Raw genomic sequence first — 18117 nt, forward strand, 5'->3', positions numbered from 1 at the left:
TACATTGTATGTGCAAATATTTTGTATAACCATTATTGTATTTAATGTGTCATACAATTAAGAAATTTCCAAGAATGTGCTCTGCTGAAACTAATACTGGAATGTACACGGAAATGTCATCATGTAACTAATATTGTATGGTCCGTTTGCTGAGTAAACTAAGTAGCGAGCTAAGGTTACAACCCCGACGCATACACGTGTTTCCGATACAACCTGTTTCAGGAAACTTTAAACCGCGAGAGTGATGTGCTTCTTAATGGGAGACTTCGTAGCTGCTGGGGCGGTTTAGCGGTAAGTAGTTAGCTACCTTGGGTTGACCAGAGAGCTCTCTTCTCCATGTAGGTTAATGTTACAACACCTGGGATGTTATAACAACGTTTTAACGTGTCAGTGACCGCTAGCACCTTTGGCAAATACGGTTCTTGTTTACATGATGACTGTCATGCATGTTATAAAAACCGTGTCTTTGTTTTCTTTAAGAATACAGTATGAGTGGTCAAAGTCCTGCTCCTCCAGCCTTGAATGGCATTACTCCACTTCAACAGATGGTGGCGTCCTGCTCCGGAGCCATCCTCACATCTGTGCTGGGTGAGATAGAGACTATTCATCTGTCGTGTGTAACGACAGTATTTCCCCTTTAAAGAACTAGACTTGTGCTTTTCAAGCATTGGTGTATTACAAGTACAGAACATTTACATTTTGTATTAAAATACATCACATTTTCCAAAATTTGTAGTGTACCAAATGTTATACATGGAGATTCATGTTACATTTTCTCTTTTTCAGTTACACCTTTGGATGTCGTGAAGATCAGACTGCAATCACAGAAAAATCCCTTTCCCAAAGGTATTATGAATATGATCAAGTATGTCAAGTATTGTGTTGAATACAGTACATATTAAATGACCACATACATTTCTGTCATATATCTTTTAGGGAAATGCTTTGTCTACTGCAATGGACTTATGGACCACATATGTGTCTGTGAAAACGGTAACTCCAAGGCCTGGTACAAAGCCCCCAGTCACTTCAATGGCACACTGGTAACCATTTCAGCTACGCATTCCACCAATAACTCTTTACCAAATCAAATATAAAAGCCAGTCAGACAAGCACGTCTTCCTACACTGACTTCACACTCTGCGTCTCTGCAGGACGCCTTCGTCAAGATAGTACGCCATGATGGAATAAAAGCATTGTGGAGCGGTCTACCTCCGACCCTGTGAGTGGGAAGTCTTCTGTGTCTCTTTTATTCCCTTGCTGCACTTCATCCTCCCTGCTCTCCTCTTAGAGCCCAGTTACATAGAAAATGTGTTTGTGTCGACAGTCATTTAGCCTGCAGCTGATGCGCTCATTGAGGGGGCTTTCATTTGAAGTTGTGCCAATTAGTGGCAAACCACCCCAGGTTGTCTTGTGGGCTGATTACCAAAGATTGATTTATGTTAAGTATCATCTTAATGGCATTTTCTTCAATGAATCACATTGCTAATTTATGTATTTGGTGTTGCTTCTGTGGTTTAATTTCCCCTGCCTGGACTAATCTTGATTGAAACATAATATATGGTTATTTTCCATGTGTGTTGTCTCCAGTGTGATGGCAGTCCCTGCTACAGTAATCTACTTTACGTGCTACGACCAGCTGTGTGCGGTGCTGAGGGTCAGGATGGGAGACTGCGCTCAGGAGGCTCCTCTTCTGGCAGGAGCTATCGCTAGAGGTGAGCTGACTGCTGTCGCATCAAGACAGCATTGCTGAATCCAGCTCTTTGTTACAATTGTCAACATCAATTACTGTTGTTCGTCTGCATTCAATTATTCTTCAGAGAACGCAACATACCCCCCTTTAGTCTAACAGGCGTTTCTGTCTCGTCAACTAAGATTTCTTTGGTTGATTCGTTGTTTTTTTACTTATTTCCAAGAACTGTCTGAACACATCTCTGGTAAACACAAGATTTAAACATGGTGCTTTTTAAGGGGATTTATTTTTGTGGAGCAAATCAGTTTTACAGATCTGTCGATTAAATCAACCAATCGATTTGTCGACAAAATCGTATGAGTGTCAATCGACAAAGGATTTCTTTGGTCGAGGACAGCCCTAATATCTATTTAACAAAGAAACTACTTGGTGAAAAGGGAACTTTTGAGGAATTAGAGTTCCTTTCACCGTGGAGTATTTAAAAATAATTAACATGCTCCACCATTTTTTTTTTCATTGTCACCTTGTGTGTTTTGATGTTTTTTCCTCTGCAAAAGTATGATTTTTTTTTTTTCAATTCAGCAGCAAGTGAACATGTGTTTTGAACTTTTTCTCTCTGCTTTCTCTCTGTGTGTGTGTGCGTGTGTGTGTGTGTCAGTGGGTTCAGCGACAGTGATCAGCCCTCTGGAGCTGATCCGCACGAAGCTGCAGTCTCAGAAACAGTCGTACAGGGAGCTGACTGACTGCATCCGCTCTGCAGTGCGGACAGAGGGCTGGCTGTCTCTGTGGCGAGGTTTGGGGCCCACACTCTACCGAGACGTGCCCTTTTCAGCCATGTACTGGTACAACTATGAGAAGGGCAAGAGCTGGCTGTGTGAACTATATAACACCAGAGAACCCACGTTTACAGTTACCTTCTTATCAGGAGCGGTGTCTGGCTCTGTAAGTGCATCAGCATTCAGCCTGTCATCCTGTAGAAACAGAACTCCACATAAAATATCATTAATAAGTGAACATAAATAGTGATTTATATCGAATATAGTGAAATAATACATATTTCCATCTCTTTCAGATCGCGGCCATTGTAACGTTACCTTTTGATGTCGTTAAAACGAGAAGGCAGCTGGAGCTGGGAGAGCTACAAGCAAAGAACTGTAATTATGCCGCTATTCTGTATTGTTATATTAATTAGTAAATGCTTTTGAAGATTACAAATGTCATCAAAACATCAGTGGATTCCCAACCAGGGCCATGTTTTAGGATTGGGGTTTTTTTCAACGTTAAAGCTACTTAAGGGAGGAAAAAAGGAAAACTATAAATAAAGATTAAATACGTTCAAATCAGCACATTTAGAACATGACAAGTGGTTTTGATGAAAAGGTACGTGAGCTCATCTGAGAGGGCTGTGAGGTCCAGACAGACAAGTGGTTCTGACACTTAATCCGTTAAGTCCTTTGATGTTGACTGTTGTCTTTGTCTCATCAGTGTCATGTCGGGTCTCCTCCTCCACCTTCAGCGTGATGAGCAGGATTGTGGCGCAGGACGGCTTTGGTGGACTGTTTGCAGGTAGATCCTCTCATGATATTTAGTGAATCATTATATTTGACCGAACTACTTGGCATGTAATCGATCCTCTTTTCTGTTGTCTCTCTGCCAGGTTTCCTCCCAAGGTTGATTAAAGTGGCCCCGGCTTGCGCCATTATGATCAGCACTTATGAATTTGGCAAAGCCTTTTTCCGCAAACGCAACCAGGAGAGGACACTCGGCCCACTGCAGACCAGTAACACCTGATAGTTTTCTAGTCATTTCTCTCCAAACCAGACACAAGTACTGCTCCACTGTACCTGGAGGCAAAAGGGTAATGTTGCCCAATTAAAAACACGCAAGCAGAAATTGAAGTGAAAAAAAAGAATGAACTACATGATCCATTTCTGCACTACAAGATTTATATGAAATTGTTTATTAGTATTTATAATATTCTATCATTATTATCATTGCTGCTACAAATTCTGTGCACACAACTGAAAATAAATAATGTTTTGTCTCATCAGTGTTCAAATCACATGCTTTCTGATGCATTTAACAGCCAGCAGATGGCAGCTACAGTTTTATTAATCAGAAGTGATTCTTCAGGTCCCAAATGTGGCTGTCTCACTGGGATCGTGTGCACTGCCTCAAGTCCTTACATTAGAGATGTAAAATTAATTTCATCAAGCGTATCCTCCCCCGACAGAGAGAGGATCTCCATGTTTATGTTGTAAACTTCCATAACAATTCCCTGTGACTTGTGAATATGTGTGACAGAGAGACGAACACTAAACCTGTGCCAGTGTAACCATGAGTGTTTTTCAGTTTGACAAGAGACTGTGGAAGAGGACTGTGACACGTTTTGAAAATGTGACGCGTTAAATATACATACCTGATCTTCTTTGGAAATTCTTTTCAGTCATTGACTTTATACAGGCATTCTCACCACACGTGTTTATTGTGGACAAGAAACTCAGATGTCACTATCAAATTCTCACTGTTTGGGTAAGCGTAGTTTATTAAAAATGGATAAAAAGCAAACAAATCCAATAAAACATCTGCATGTCTGTGCAAATGACTGCTGGAATGAACTCAAAGGAAAGTCATGATTCAGTGTTGCGGTACACGGCTAGTAACCAATAAACGTTTTGCTGATATTAGGCAAAGCCACTTGTTTCTCATTCTCAAAAAATATCTGTTGCAAGATATTCTGGGTCGTAACACAGATCATTGAGAGTTTTAGGAAGGATCCGTTTGTGGTAACTAGCTATTAAAATACTGCATTTGAGTAATTAATGGGAATAATAACAGGAATCTGTGTCTGATAAAGTGGAACATTGAAGTAAATCTAGAGGTAAATAGTGAATATTAATCGTGGGGATTAATACCTGAGAACAAAACATGTTGCACTGTGTTATGCACAAACAAACAAAAACAAAATGTGACAGCATTATGTAAATCATTTGATGACATGACAAAAGTAGAGTTACATTCATCATAAATTAAAGATTAAAAAACAAGTATATAAATGCATTGGCAGCAGTAACAGCACAGAAAATAAAAGACACTTTCAACTGCAAGAAATAATTCATGGTGACGAGAGACTGACGGAGGCCATCAGTATTTTGTGTTTCCTCAGAACTCTGATCTGATCGACAGTCAGTGTTGTGAGCATGCTAAGCTCTCCTGGGAAACCTTTCAGTCTTTAGTTCAGCTGACTATTATTTTAATTTATTTCCTAAAATGGAAAAAACGATTCTCCACAGACAAACAAACAACCAAACACATTGATGAAGTAACAGCAGGAGATCTTCTATAAAGAGTCAGAGGTTGTTTCAGCTGAACGGTACATTAATCAGACATTATTCAGCCTGATGGAGCTGCTTTTCAGTTTTAACACAATTTAAAGAACATGCTACACCAGATTCTCAACTTGCAAACCTGACTTCCATCTGTTAAAGCTCTGGGCTCAACATTCAGAAAATAAATGTCTACAAATCAATACCCCCTACATTTAGAAAAGTTCCATTTAGCGCTGCGTTCATTACGAGGGGGTGAAGCCTGGACTGCTGATCTCTGTTGCAGGACTGGCCAAACACTCGCTGGACTTCAGGCTGGCCAAAGACTTGTAGCTGGCGACTGAGGTCAGGGAGCCACACAGACCTCTTAGAGATGGAGTTTCTTCTTTACCTGAATGATAAGATACACGTGATCAATGCTCGCATTCCCCCCCCCCCTCCCCGGGAGACTACTCTGCTGACTCGTAGAAGGAGGCGTACCTTGGTGATGCCAGTGTGTGCCAGTCGGCCTGGCCTCCAGACTCAGTGTGTGTGACGGTTCAAGAGACGTCTGGGAGAGACTCATGTCTGCAGACAGCTGCTCCAGACTCTGGAAGCTTTTCCTGCAAATAGAGGATAGAGGATCAATAAACACATAACTAGTACTGCAACAACTCGTCAATCAACAGGAAAAAATTAAGTCCAAGCAACTTAAAAACAAAAAGCAAACATTTGGTGGTTCCAGATTCAAAAAATGTATTATTTGCTGGTTTTCTTAGTTCCTTATCAATGTAACTTTAATACCTTTTGGAAGATCAATAATACAAAATCTGTATTTTATGTCTGTACAATAGCCAAAGTCGTTTGTGAACAATTAAATCATAAACAATAAATAATTTAGATTGAGCAATAATGGAAGTAATAATGAGTTGGAAGCTGGAGGACGTGAACTCATCTACATACTCCTCCCACTGGCCCCTTCTCTTCCTGTACAGCAGCGTGTCCAAGGCAACTGCGTTGGTATCCAAGGCGACAGGAGATGGCCACTGATTGGTCAGATGGGCTGTCAACTCTTGCCTGGACTGCAAGTCATTGTTCTTCAGCACCGTCCTGAAGACAATATACGTCCAGAGTCAGAGACAATTTCTTAAATGAATAACCACTTCAAATTTAAAAAAAAGGAGAGTCATTAAATGCAGTAATTTAAGGCACAAATAACATCAAAAGGCTTGAAATGGGACCTACTCTGAAACTTGTTTTTGTCTGCGTTTTTATTCTTCTCGGATAAATGAAGTAGACATCAATTCTTAGGATTCTGCAAAAAAGCTAAAAAGAAAAACTAGAAAAGTAAGAAAAAGGTGTCACCATTATAGATACACATTTGTCCATAAAGAGCACGAGCAAGTTTATTTTTTTCAATATATAAAGTCCCACTACATATCTTGCCCACAATTATTGATTAACCAAATTGAAGAGAGTTGTATTTGGTAGTTTGTGTGGTGGTGTTTGCATAAAACTAAATAGCGATCACATTTTTACAAACTGTCAGATCTCTACTCAGTTTGGACAATTGACGGGAATTCCTGCAGTCTCTTTTTTCGGGAGGGATATATTACAGCTAAAAAACTGAATTGAATTTACGTTCATTGTTATTTTATTTGTATCCTTTTTTTAACAAGGCAATATAGTTTCATTGTAGCTTTAGTTTTTCTTAAGATATTGTTTTTATTTGGTTTCAGCTTACAATGTTTTTCACTGCTTATTTTTATTTTAGTTTCAGGATTAGCTGATGATAATAACCCTGCTCCAAACTGCCCTAGAAGCCCACACTATCGCCTGCATATTTGACTGTGTAAATACTCTCCGACTCACATTGTCATTCTCAAAGTTTCTCTGCGCGTATTCACTGACTCTCGCTCTGTCGACGCTGCGTGCCACTTTGCTTTTTGCATCGGAAAACATCCAATGACTCATCACACCGACTTGAGACTGCTGCTTCATTTCCAGAGATCGTTACACAAATCCTCTTGACAGACTTCCTAACTTACAGTAAATTAGTGATCAAACAGAGGAAGGGTCGTCTCACTGATTAGAACATACATTTAGAGACACAACACTGATGCAGCTTTTCCTCTTGGCTAAAAGCAGCGATTGATTCAACAACACACAAATAACAAACCACCTGCAACCGCCAGGCTTCTTGCTGTGTCCTGAATGTCAAACTCACAGTCCTCTCCACCTCACCGTCAGTAACCTCACATGCACGGACAAACACACACACACACACACGGAGCAGGACGAACTTACAGTTGGTCCTGTAGTTCCAGTACGATGTACTCAAGCTGTTCTTTCTCCAGTGTGTGGGAGAGGTGTGCGTCTTCTAGGCTCTGCTGAAGAGCTTTGTTATGAGACACAGCCTGTGACAGCTGGGCTTCTCGTAGACAGACCAGCTCTTCCAGGTAACCCTGAGGCAAAGACACACACACAAGCACATACACGTACACACTCTGTTTTCCATTTGTGTGCCTAATGCCATGAAGGCACTGCTGAATACACATCAGAGTTCTTTGCTTTGGCTCAAAGCTAAATAAATAACCGTCGAGGACAGCTGTGGCAGCTCCATCATGTTGAATAACAGCTGATGCCAAACAGAGAGGAAACCTGTAATGACCATAACTAATATTAAACACACACATAATACCTTCTGCTCCAACGTCATTCGGTACTTCTGCTCAAAGCGTTTGCACTTGCTGACCAAGTTGCTCTGCTCTGTGAAGATGGAGGCAGCGGTGGCCATCTTGTCGGGGGTGCTGCTGTCACTGCCACTGCTCCCCAGAGTCCTCATCTCCTCCTCGTCGCTGCTGATGCTGTCTGCACTGCACAGGGAAGCAGCGTGAGCCTCATACTAGCACACATCCAGCACAGCAGCGGGAGGTAAACAGCAGCCCGTGGGCCGAATCTGACCAAAAACATGTGCCCCCAACCCCCCGACCAAAGCTGAAGGCTCTCATAGTTAAAACTTTTACACTATTTTTCACAAATCCAACGCAGGTAAAAAGTTAAATAGAAGGATCATGTAAATCCCACTAAAAAACAACCTTGTTGAGCCCTGCTTTAGAGTACACTGATGATGAACTGTGTGATTTGACCTCACATACTTCTGAGTGAACTTCAAGTAAGGCGTGTAGTCGATCACAGCGGGGCAGCTGCCATCCAGACTCTCTCCTTTCAGACAGAAGCTAAAGGACAGGATGGAGAATCAGATCAACGCCTCCAAGATCTACAGCTTTAAAGTACTAAGTCCATATCTGCTGCACCAGTGATTATTTAGGTGTGTCCAATTAAAGGGGGTTGAATCAGCAACTGCTTTTCTGTAATTAATGTGTCACAATAAAGAACATGAAACTTGTTGAAATACAATAAGACATGAAAACTTTAATTTTCCTTTTAAGCTATATTAACATGAAAGCCTTTTGGATCAGCCTTAGCATTTTACCGATGACACCAAAAATGCATTTCTTGCAGAGAAAGCTACACACAGACGGGGAAGAATTAGCAGAATGTGATTGGTACCTGAAGTCGATGGTGTTGACTCCAATGAGTGTGTCTGCTAACAGCCCCGCCTCCTCTCCCAGCATGATCGCTCCATCCTCGTAAAACCTCCTACAGTCAACACGTGTGAGCACATTATTGGTATTAATTCAACTCCTCTAGATCTAGTCAACTGGTGTGTGATAATTGAATGTTTAAGATAATAATGTGTAAGAAGATCAAAATGATCCTGCAACATGCTGATGTTTCTAAATACTATTTTTATACTTGATGACCTCATCAAAAATATCATAATTGGGTTGAAGGGGAAACAGTGTGTGCAGTTTATGAGAACACATTTAGACCTCTTGGTTTTTAAGTCCTTCAGTGCAGATGAGATGTATTCTGATAATCTTTTCTCCATCAGGACCACTCTGATCCATGCCCGGCCCTGCAGAGACAAAGAAGTAACATTTAGTTAGTGGAAGCTTAGAGAGTTCTTGACCTGTGTGTGTGTGTGTGTGTGTGTGTGTGTGTGTGTGTGTGTGTGTGTGTGTGTGTGTGTGTGTGTGTGTGTGTGTGTGTGTGTGTGTGTGTGTGTGTGTGTGTGTGTGTTTGTGTGTGTCTGCGTGATGGCTAAATTACATATTTATTTAATCAAATGCTCTGTTTGTATTTGACTTTCTGACATTTAGAGATCCACGCTATTTACATCCTTGCTGCCTCGGGTCGTTAAATCTGATCCCCAGAATGTTTTATCCTCACTTTAGCTCTCGATGATCGCATATTCTCCATGCTTTCGATGCTTCGGATGCAATTATGAGGGACTTTGCTGCAAGCGGCTTTTAGGTAATCCCAGAAACTCCGAGAACTCTCATAGCCAAACCAAGTTGTCTGACCTGAGAGGAAAAAAAGACAGAAACAGAGGTTTGTACAAGCTTGAATCTGCATTTACGATGCTCTGAATTTTTAAGATGCACAAAGCAAGTTCGTACACGTTACTGAAATGGAAGTGGATCATAGTTGAAGGGTTTTTCACCCAGAAATTACATTTAAGTCACATAAAATGTGCAAACATTGAACTTAAATTAAGTTTAGTGGCTGTTTGGGGTGGTAAGAATGTAATGAAAAGAGTTTAACTTTCTGAAAGTGGAGACCTCAAGTATTGATATTTAACAGGTCAGTATTTATACTATCGTGTAAGCGTAATAAGAATACACTGTGTTTGATACTGAGAATATTTTCACACTAACTACACTCATCTCAATGAAGGGAAAATGAGATGCCCATCACTATCTAAACTTCACTGCAATTTTTATATTAAAATTGTGCATATTTTTCGATTCTCTCTTCATCCTGATGGGTCGACGATTTCAAGACGCATGAAACCACAAAGTCTGCTGCTCATTTCCTGCTGAGGACCATTATCACAGATCAACCCCCCCCCCCCCCCCCCCCCCGCCTCCATGCTCCCTGTCACCTATCATCTATTACAGTCAAAAAGCGAGAACAACAATATGTCACTCTGCAGTATAAATATAACTCAGTTAATTACCTGCATGTGGATGAGAAAAGGGTTGCTTACGTTTTTTACCTTTGAGTCGATGACTGAGGATGTGCTCCAGGATGGAAACAAAGTTAACAAACTCTGGAGATGTGTCGTCTATCGTCTCAAAACAGGAGCGGTCCAGCAGAGTCTTCACTGAAAACCTGAGGCAAAAGAAGATGCACACACTTTATCTGAGGCTGTAACTTAAAAGGTCACTTTTACCAAAGCACAGAGCTTTATAGGCATTGTCAAAAGACAGTTGCATTATGGGAATAGTAGGAGACAGCGTTTCAGTTACACACACTAAAAAGTCTGAATATCTTGGCTCCTGCTTTTTGGAAGAGAGTATAAATGTGTGAGGGATCTGTCGACATTTTTCTACACTGACATCCAAGTGTGTCCAAAATATTTTCTTTATGACTGTCTGATGCCAGACTGAATGAGACGAAGACACACTCGGACTACCGGTAATGCACATAAGAACAAACAAACAAAAAGAAGAATCTTAATTGAGATCAAACAAACAACGTAAAGGCACAGCAAATAAACACATACGGCCTACATGGTTGAAATAAGGCTTCGATTAATACCCTGTGATGAAAGCATGATGAGCGGCCCTGTGACATGTGCACCGACGACTCTGTCTAATCTGGTTTCAACTGATTAGACAGGAAGACAGGAGAGTTAATGGACGAGGCTGCAGTGTGTGTGTGTGTGTGTGTGTGTGTGTGTGTGGTGTAAATTCTGCCAAATTGTGTGTGGCCTTTAACGTCAGCTAAATAATCTGACTTCATCTCTCCCGTTGCTTAGCAGCAGGGTGACCATAGAGTGCGTGCTTCCACCGACAGAAGACGAAGACGGACAGATTTCATCTTATTTTCATGAATACGGGCAGATTTGAATCACATATCATGTATATTTACTTTCAGACATGTTGAAAAACAATTTCCTCTCTGTGTACTGCATTTCTCCTCTCGGGGATTTTTCAACATTCAAACAGTAAGAATCGAGGCCCTGGGACTTTCAGTCAATGTAAGAACCACAGAAATCCTGAAAAGTCGAGCATTTCAGTGACTTAATGTGCAACCACCTCAGTGCTGAGGTGGTTGAAGGCGTGAGAACCCTGTCGACAGACAACAATCATCAATGTTCCCTTTGAAAAAAATGGTAAATGATCAACCTTGTGCTTATGAATGAGAGATGTTACCAACAGGACACAATGGATTCACAAAATAAACTCCTGACAACAAATGGTTATTCCCACAATCAGGACTCCATTTAAAGGCACCATTATTTTTGGCTGATTAGACTTCTTCTCTGGACAGGTCTCCATTTTTCTCACAGAAGACATTTGGAGCACAGGTGTAAACAATAAATGAATGATGAATTGTGAAATGTGAATGTCCTTTTCTGGAGTTCGTGTTTGGTTTGTCCATTCTGGGCTACTGTATCGACATGGCGGCTCTGTGAAGAGGTCTGTTGGTAGATATAAAAGGCTCATTTTAACGTGATGAAAACCCAACAATTCTTACTTTCAGGTGATTATACACTAAAGAAAACCTACTTATTCATTTTATATTCCATGTCTGCCAATAGAGCCCCATAAATGATTTAATATTATTAGTAACTCAACTGCGTGAAAAAGGTATTTTGTGGAGCTGTACAGACTTTACGTAGCCAACTGGTTTTCCTCCTGAGATGACAAACAATCATATTTCATTCATTCAACTGGGTGCTTGGACATATAACATCACACGGGCTCTTATAAAGCACTGCTGCTCTTCTCTTTAGCATGAAAACATGTCCTCGGTTCTTTACTGTGCATTCATCTGCACAACAGCTCTTAACCTGAAGCAGTGTTTTCCTCCATGTAATTAAATGATGGAAGATAAACAGCCCCTCTGTTCTCCACTAGTGCACAAGAGTTTGATGACTCTGCTCGGCGTTTGATTATGGACAGTAAAATTACTTTTCTTTTCTGCATCTAGAGAACATGAGCTCTAAAAACAACCGGCATCATTTCAATGGCAGGTGTGTAACCGTGTTGACGGCTACTGCAGCAGCTAGACTCTGCTTAGCTCTCACACTCGCTTGCAGCAGCAATCTACACTTTTCTTGAAGCTTCAACCCCCCGACAGGCAGCAGCCTGCTGGCAGGCGAATCAATGCAAACTCCTGCTGTGCAGAAAAAGCACTGTTCAAACCCACTTAACTTTGAATCACAGTGAAGATCCACCAGTTTCCAAAGATTCCAAATAAAGTACCAGTCTCAAATAATGCACAATACAGCCACAATGTATGTATATATATATTCACTCAATGTTAAACATCATGTATAGTTTAAATAAAGACCAGCAACAAGCCAATACAATATATATATATACAATTATGTTGTAATATGTTTTGTCTGACCAACAGTAAAAAGTCCCAAAGACGTATCATATACAACAAAGAGAAAAGCATCAAATCTTCACATTTGTAACCAGTGAATATTTGGCATTTTTGTTTTTAAAAAAATGACTGAAATGATTCATCAATCTGTCAGTCGATTCATCCGAATCATTTCAGCTCTATATGATTCTGTCTCAGTGTGGAAGACAATGGTTTTAACATTAAAGGGAACAAAAGTAGATCATGTAAAGTCTATAAGGCAGTCTTAAAGACTTTTCTTAAACCTTTCTTAAACCTCAGTAATAATTCATCTTTGGTTCATTCATTTTGCAAATCTGCCATCACGACTCTCTTCTCCCTCCTCCGCTTGTACCAATCGGAGAGTTGATGGCTGGTGAGGAGGCAGAAAGGACCCGAGTGGTCAGCAAGGAGCACCTGCATCTGATAACTCTCCCTTTATATCCGTTTCAAGTGACATTAACGGAGGAAGGCGTACGAGCCAGTCACCGTCACACCTGAAAGCTGAAAAATGAATTTGTTCTCCTGTTAACCGAGCAGCTGGAACAGGTGATATTCTGTCTCAAACGCACCACAGGGACTGTCAGTCAGTGACTGACATCTGCCAGCGGACCACAAATCAATACTCGGAGCACTTTTTACTTCAGCTGACGAAGAGAGGAGGAGAAACAGGCAGAAGGCTAGTTTGTGCACACCTCAGCATCCGTCAGCCATGTTTCAAATGTATCAAAACAGCTTATCATTCATGAATCCATTGAGGTGTTTCAAAGTTAAAACAAAAATGCACTTAATATTTAGCCACTTGAATGATGTTCCTGGTCGTGGCAAGGGGAGTCTTCAAACCATCAATTAGAGAAATTGAAAAATAAAAAATATTATACTTGCAGTTACATGAATAAAACTACTTGAAAAGATAATAATAATAATAATAATAATAATAATAATAATAATAATAATAATAATAATAATAATAATAATAATAATAATAATAAACAACATTTTACAAATTGTCTTTGGTAGCAACATTTAAATTGGGGTAGGGTGGAATTTGAACTCATGACCAGAGTATTTCTACAATTCTGGGCTTAATCCTGCACTGAACTGATTATGAGGGTCATTATAAGTGAAATGTAATTGTGCAGGCGTGAATGTGGTGTGAATGTGGGCGTGCATGTGTATTTGTGTGTTTGAGTGAGTGAAGGAGATGCATATAATGTAGCCTACGAAACACACATGATAGAGGCATTCAGCAGGGGTCAGTCAGCTGACATTCTAATTTGTTCTATGATGATTGAATCACATTCATTCAGAGCAGACACAGAATGGATTTATGCTGTATGCATTTTAATTAATATCTTGGAGACCGGGGTTGCGGTCCTGCTATCCAAGCTAACCTCACACAAACGCCTGTTAAATTATGAATAAACAAATCCTCCGTCAGACGCAGTTTTCATCCTCCTGGCATTAGAAGAAAAAACATTGTGAGGAATTCCCACCTGCACACCGTGAGCAGGTTCCTCCTCTCCACCACGGCGCTCCTGCCTGCTCCACGCCTGCGGATGACATGCAGCCCCACGCCAAGCGACGCCATCCCCGGTCCTTGTCCGGGCCGCTGCGAGGCGGAGGTGGTGCACAGTGCCCGCTCCGCTCGCTCTGCACCAGGGTAGGTCAGGGCCAGCGGTCTCCGTCAGCCCGGAGGAATACACGCCGCTCAGCTGCAGGAGGGGCTGAACGCAAACCGAACCTGCAATGTAATAGGACTTCCCGTTGGTACTTTCAAAATAACAGCTCATACGGCAGACCAGCTGCCTCTGTTTCTGACTCCACGTCGGTCATATAATAAAAAATGTAAAAAGTACAATGTAATATAACAAAAAGTAAGAATTGCAAACAACTTAAAGACGTTAGGCCAGCATAACTGAAAAACTAATTATTTTAAATGGCATTACACCAAAAATATAATTTGAATTCAAACTATGCAACATAGGGTAAGTATGTATATATATATCAGGTTATTATGGGAGGACATGAATATATTTTTATTTTTAACATTTACAGACAATAAAATTGCAGTTGCCTGAATAAAAAAACATAAAACAATGCATGGACTTAACATGTCATGATTTATGTATCGTGCACCATATTTAGCTTTGTTCATATGTCCTGCTGCTTTTCCACTAAATACTGAGTTTGAATTGAATGTTCAAATGTGCGCCTGATTTGGCCTCCTTTTATTTTGAAGGTAAATTTATCCAACCTGCAATATGACTCTCTACAAGAGTCTACATATAGGAAGATGTTACTGACTGTAGAGGGTCCTGAAAGAAAAGCAAGATTATGTGTAGCCTGTTCGATTGTTTGAGGACCTAAAGAAAAGGTGAGAGTGGCTGCTTTTCATCCATACACAAAAATATCTTGTCTGTTCAAGTGTTAAAAAGCTGACCAATCCCAAAAATGAACGGCATGTACTGTATCTTCACATTTAAGAGTTTCTCAGCTAACAATACCTAATTGAACTTGAAATATATAGATCTATTTTACTCCTGTGTTAAAAAACATTAGGCTGCAGATGTAACATATGAACAAACCTTTCATAGCATCATTAAATATTATAACTCACATCTTATTTTCCAGCGTTTTAAATTAGCTATCAGTGAATACTATTGTGTCACCATATTACAGTCCTGTGTTTTGGTCTTCATCACATGACTTTTTCCACATTTGGATCCTTGATTGTGACATTTAACTGCCTATAAATTCAGTTAAGTCATCTTGAAGGAGGACAGCGTCATCTAGAGGCCTCAAGGAAAATAACTAATTCTGTCTGGGTTCCCTCCAACATCAGTGTCAGGCTCCAGGAGGTGGGCTGTCATCAGGGTTGGGTGGAAACTGATTACATATAATCAGGATTATAATAATAAGTAACTGTAATCACTATAGACGCCATATGAAAAAAATCTGCAATTGGAAGTTATATCTTTAATGATTACTTGATTGCATTATAGATTGTCTGTAAAATATACAATTGTCCCAGCATGATTTTGTAAGAGTTATTTGATTTGACCAATTCTGAATGCCAGATATGTTCTACTGTATATCAAAGTAAGTTACCCCTCTCAGGTTGCCATTTTGCAAATCTGAATAAGTCTGTTAGAGGAAGCGCTCCGCTGTCTGTTGGTGGTTGAGAGTTAAAAGTACAAACGTATTATCCAGAAAATGTAAAGTATCAAAAGTAAAGTATTCTATTATGCGGGTCGTTTTTTCAATTTATTATTTTTTACTTTTGTGTAAAATATTGGATTACCCCTTTAGGCATGAAACATTATCTGAAAGGTTTTGGTTTAACTGATAACAACTCATAGAAATGTGAAAGATGACAAGGTGCTAACTAGACAATTATTTATTTATAGGGTTACAAGACTATATCTATAGTTTATAATGTGATTTTTTAATGTAAAATATTAATCAGAAAATGAACTAGTTACTACACTTGGCAAATAAATGGCAAATAAATTTAGTGGCATAAAAAGTACAATATTTCCCTCTGTGTGTAGTGAACACGTGTTGCTGTGCCTCACAGAAGTTAGATATTCATAAAGCCAGCCAACGAAACCTTTGCAACGCAGTAAAAATGAGGAGCACGTTTATGTAAGATATCATACGTTGTATGAGGATACGGTGCAAATACACCACAAAATAGACACACAAAAAACTGAAGGAGTCTCAAGTCACAAAAATATTATGTAGGCCTATATTACTATCTTTACAATGCTGTTGTATTGCATAACATTTTACCCTCTTTTAGTAATTTGCTATATAAATTATGTGTGCCTATATTTAAGTCTGTATGAGAGGATCTACATCATTCTTAGATTTGAAATTAACACAAACATGTTGAAAAAACTCGTTACATGACAAGTGGCACGTAGAATCATCTCCATTTGAATATTTACTTGAGTCAAGCCAAACCAGAAGAGTGGTGTCTGGCAGTCATGTGATCAATCTGCTGCGTGTGGCTTTAGTTTCTGCACATGAGACGTAGTTTCTGCACATGAGACGTGACTCAACAGACCACAGGATTGACTTTTACCCTGATGTGAACTCAGTGTCAAAAGTCTATGAAGGAAACACATGACATCGTTGTAAATATATTGACCTACACTGAGTTACTTGAAGACAATGAACGTGGTTCTGCTCTGCTTTGGTTTAACTTGAACAAATGTGAGGGAATCCATCAACAGGATTCAAACCTGCATTTACAGTACACTATAGTCTATATTTTGTACTTCTTTTAATACTCTTAGATATCAGTTACTTTTAAAGGAAAGTTATACAAAGAGAAGGAGTATGACTATGTTAACATGGGGTGAAGTCCGTCTTTATTGTACTTTAACAACACTATGTCAGAGTTCAACAAGAGATTAAACCATGGATATAACAATTCAACTTTAAACATATGCACCTACGACTGATGCATTATTATATAGTGTTGATACTGATATTGTGTTTCTTTAGCTGGTGGAGGTGGATCTAGTTTGAACTATATCAGGTATTTTAGTCCAGAGGTTTCAAACCTAGAGGTCAGACCCCCTCCAGTATGCCACAGAATAAACATGAGGGGTCCTGAGATGATTGATGGGAGAGAAAAGAAGAAGAACTTTTTAAAACTATTCTTTTCAAAACTGTATTCATTTATTTTCTCTAACCTGTACTTTATTTTTTTGGTGAAACTTTGGATAATTCTACTTCTGTTGACCACACACACGTATTTAAATCAAACTATGCGAGAGGTTTCGGGGGACATTCACTACAGATGCAAACAGCTTGTAGACACCTGAAAGGTGACAAGAGGCTGAAACCAGACAGAGGCCACAGGTCAGAAAGGTTCAGAAACTCTGGTTTAATCTTTAATGATATATTGTATTTCTAAACTTATTATATGTGTTTATCAACAGTACAGCTGTCAATTAAATGAAGTAAAAAGTACAGTGCATCCCTCTGAAATGTAGCACAGTAGAATTATAAAGTTGCATGAAAAGGAAATACTTAAGTAAAGTACTAGTATACCAGACTGTTTTTGTTCATGCTTAACTTAAGACAATAAGATGACAATGGAGTGCCGGCTGTTGATCGAGCTCGCCTCGGCCCAACACCACAACACAGACCACACACCTCCATACATTGCTTTCATTGCTGGTTTTGGAGTTTAGTTTGAGTTCATTATGTACGCTTGTTACATAATGACGTGGAATTGGCTCTTCTCACGAAAAGAAAACAAACCTTTGGACTTCACCAGGAAAAAAGTGTGAACCCTATCAACAGTATGTGGGCTGTTGAACATTAACTAGTCTAGTTAAAAAGTAAAAGTTCTTACACAAAGCACATTTCACTAAATAAACAAATAAGACACAACTGTGCTTGCACTCTCACCTTTAGTCAGGGGTCAATCTCAGAACAAGTTCTCACAGTTTATAATTTGTGTTATAGGCACAATGAGTAGAATTTTCCCCAAACAAAATATGGTTTGACTCAAAACATTTATCCCTCTGAATCATCACCTGTGATCCACTATAGTTAGTGACAATGTCTGTATCTGCAGACACCCTCCACTCTGGCTGTATTTTCTCTTTT

At 39.7% G+C, this 18117-nt stretch overlaps 2 protein-coding genes across 5 annotated transcripts; one reads left to right on the forward strand and one right to left on the reverse strand.

The window, feature by feature from the left end:
- Window positions 1–126: 126 nt before the first annotated feature.
- Window positions 127–3751, forward strand: slc25a40 (solute carrier family 25 member 40). The gene is made up of 10 exons (XM_079274624.1): window positions 127–291; window positions 481–588; window positions 787–846; window positions 937–1043; window positions 1155–1222; window positions 1591–1715; window positions 2352–2635; window positions 2766–2847; window positions 3179–3259; window positions 3351–3751. The coding sequence occupies exons 2-10, from the start codon at window positions 489–491 to the stop codon at window positions 3482–3484; spliced, it is 1041 nt and encodes a 346-aa protein (XP_079130750.1). The 5' UTR covers window positions 127–291; window positions 481–488; the 3' UTR covers window positions 3485–3751.
- A 1394-nt stretch (window positions 3752–5145) lies between these two features.
- rundc3b (RUN domain containing 3b) lies at window positions 5146–14077 on the reverse strand (the record flags this gene model as incomplete). 4 transcript variants are annotated; one of them, XM_079276226.1, is made up of 11 exons in its annotated part: window positions 5146–5410; window positions 5500–5615; window positions 5962–6108; window positions 7306–7463; window positions 7700–7874; window positions 8157–8237; window positions 8572–8661; window positions 8895–8980; window positions 9295–9428; window positions 10124–10239; window positions 13983–14077. In XM_079276226.1, the coding sequence occupies 11 exons, from the start codon at window positions 14075–14077 to the stop codon at window positions 5265–5267; spliced, it is 1344 nt and encodes a 447-aa protein (XP_079132352.1). In that variant the 3' UTR covers window positions 5146–5264. The 4 variants fall into 4 exon arrangements, with proteins under 4 accessions (XP_079132352.1, XP_079132351.1, XP_079132350.1 ...); XM_079276225.1 differs by having other exon boundaries at window positions 5500–5621; XM_079276224.1 differs by having other exon boundaries at window positions 5500–5621; window positions 10085–10239.
- Between the last annotated feature and the right edge of the window lie 4040 nt (window positions 14078–18117).

Source organism: Melanostigma gelatinosum (assembly GCF_949748355.1).
Source record: "Melanostigma gelatinosum genome assembly, chromosome: 9".
Taxonomy (NCBI): domain Eukaryota; kingdom Metazoa; phylum Chordata; class Actinopteri; order Perciformes; family Zoarcidae; genus Melanostigma; species Melanostigma gelatinosum.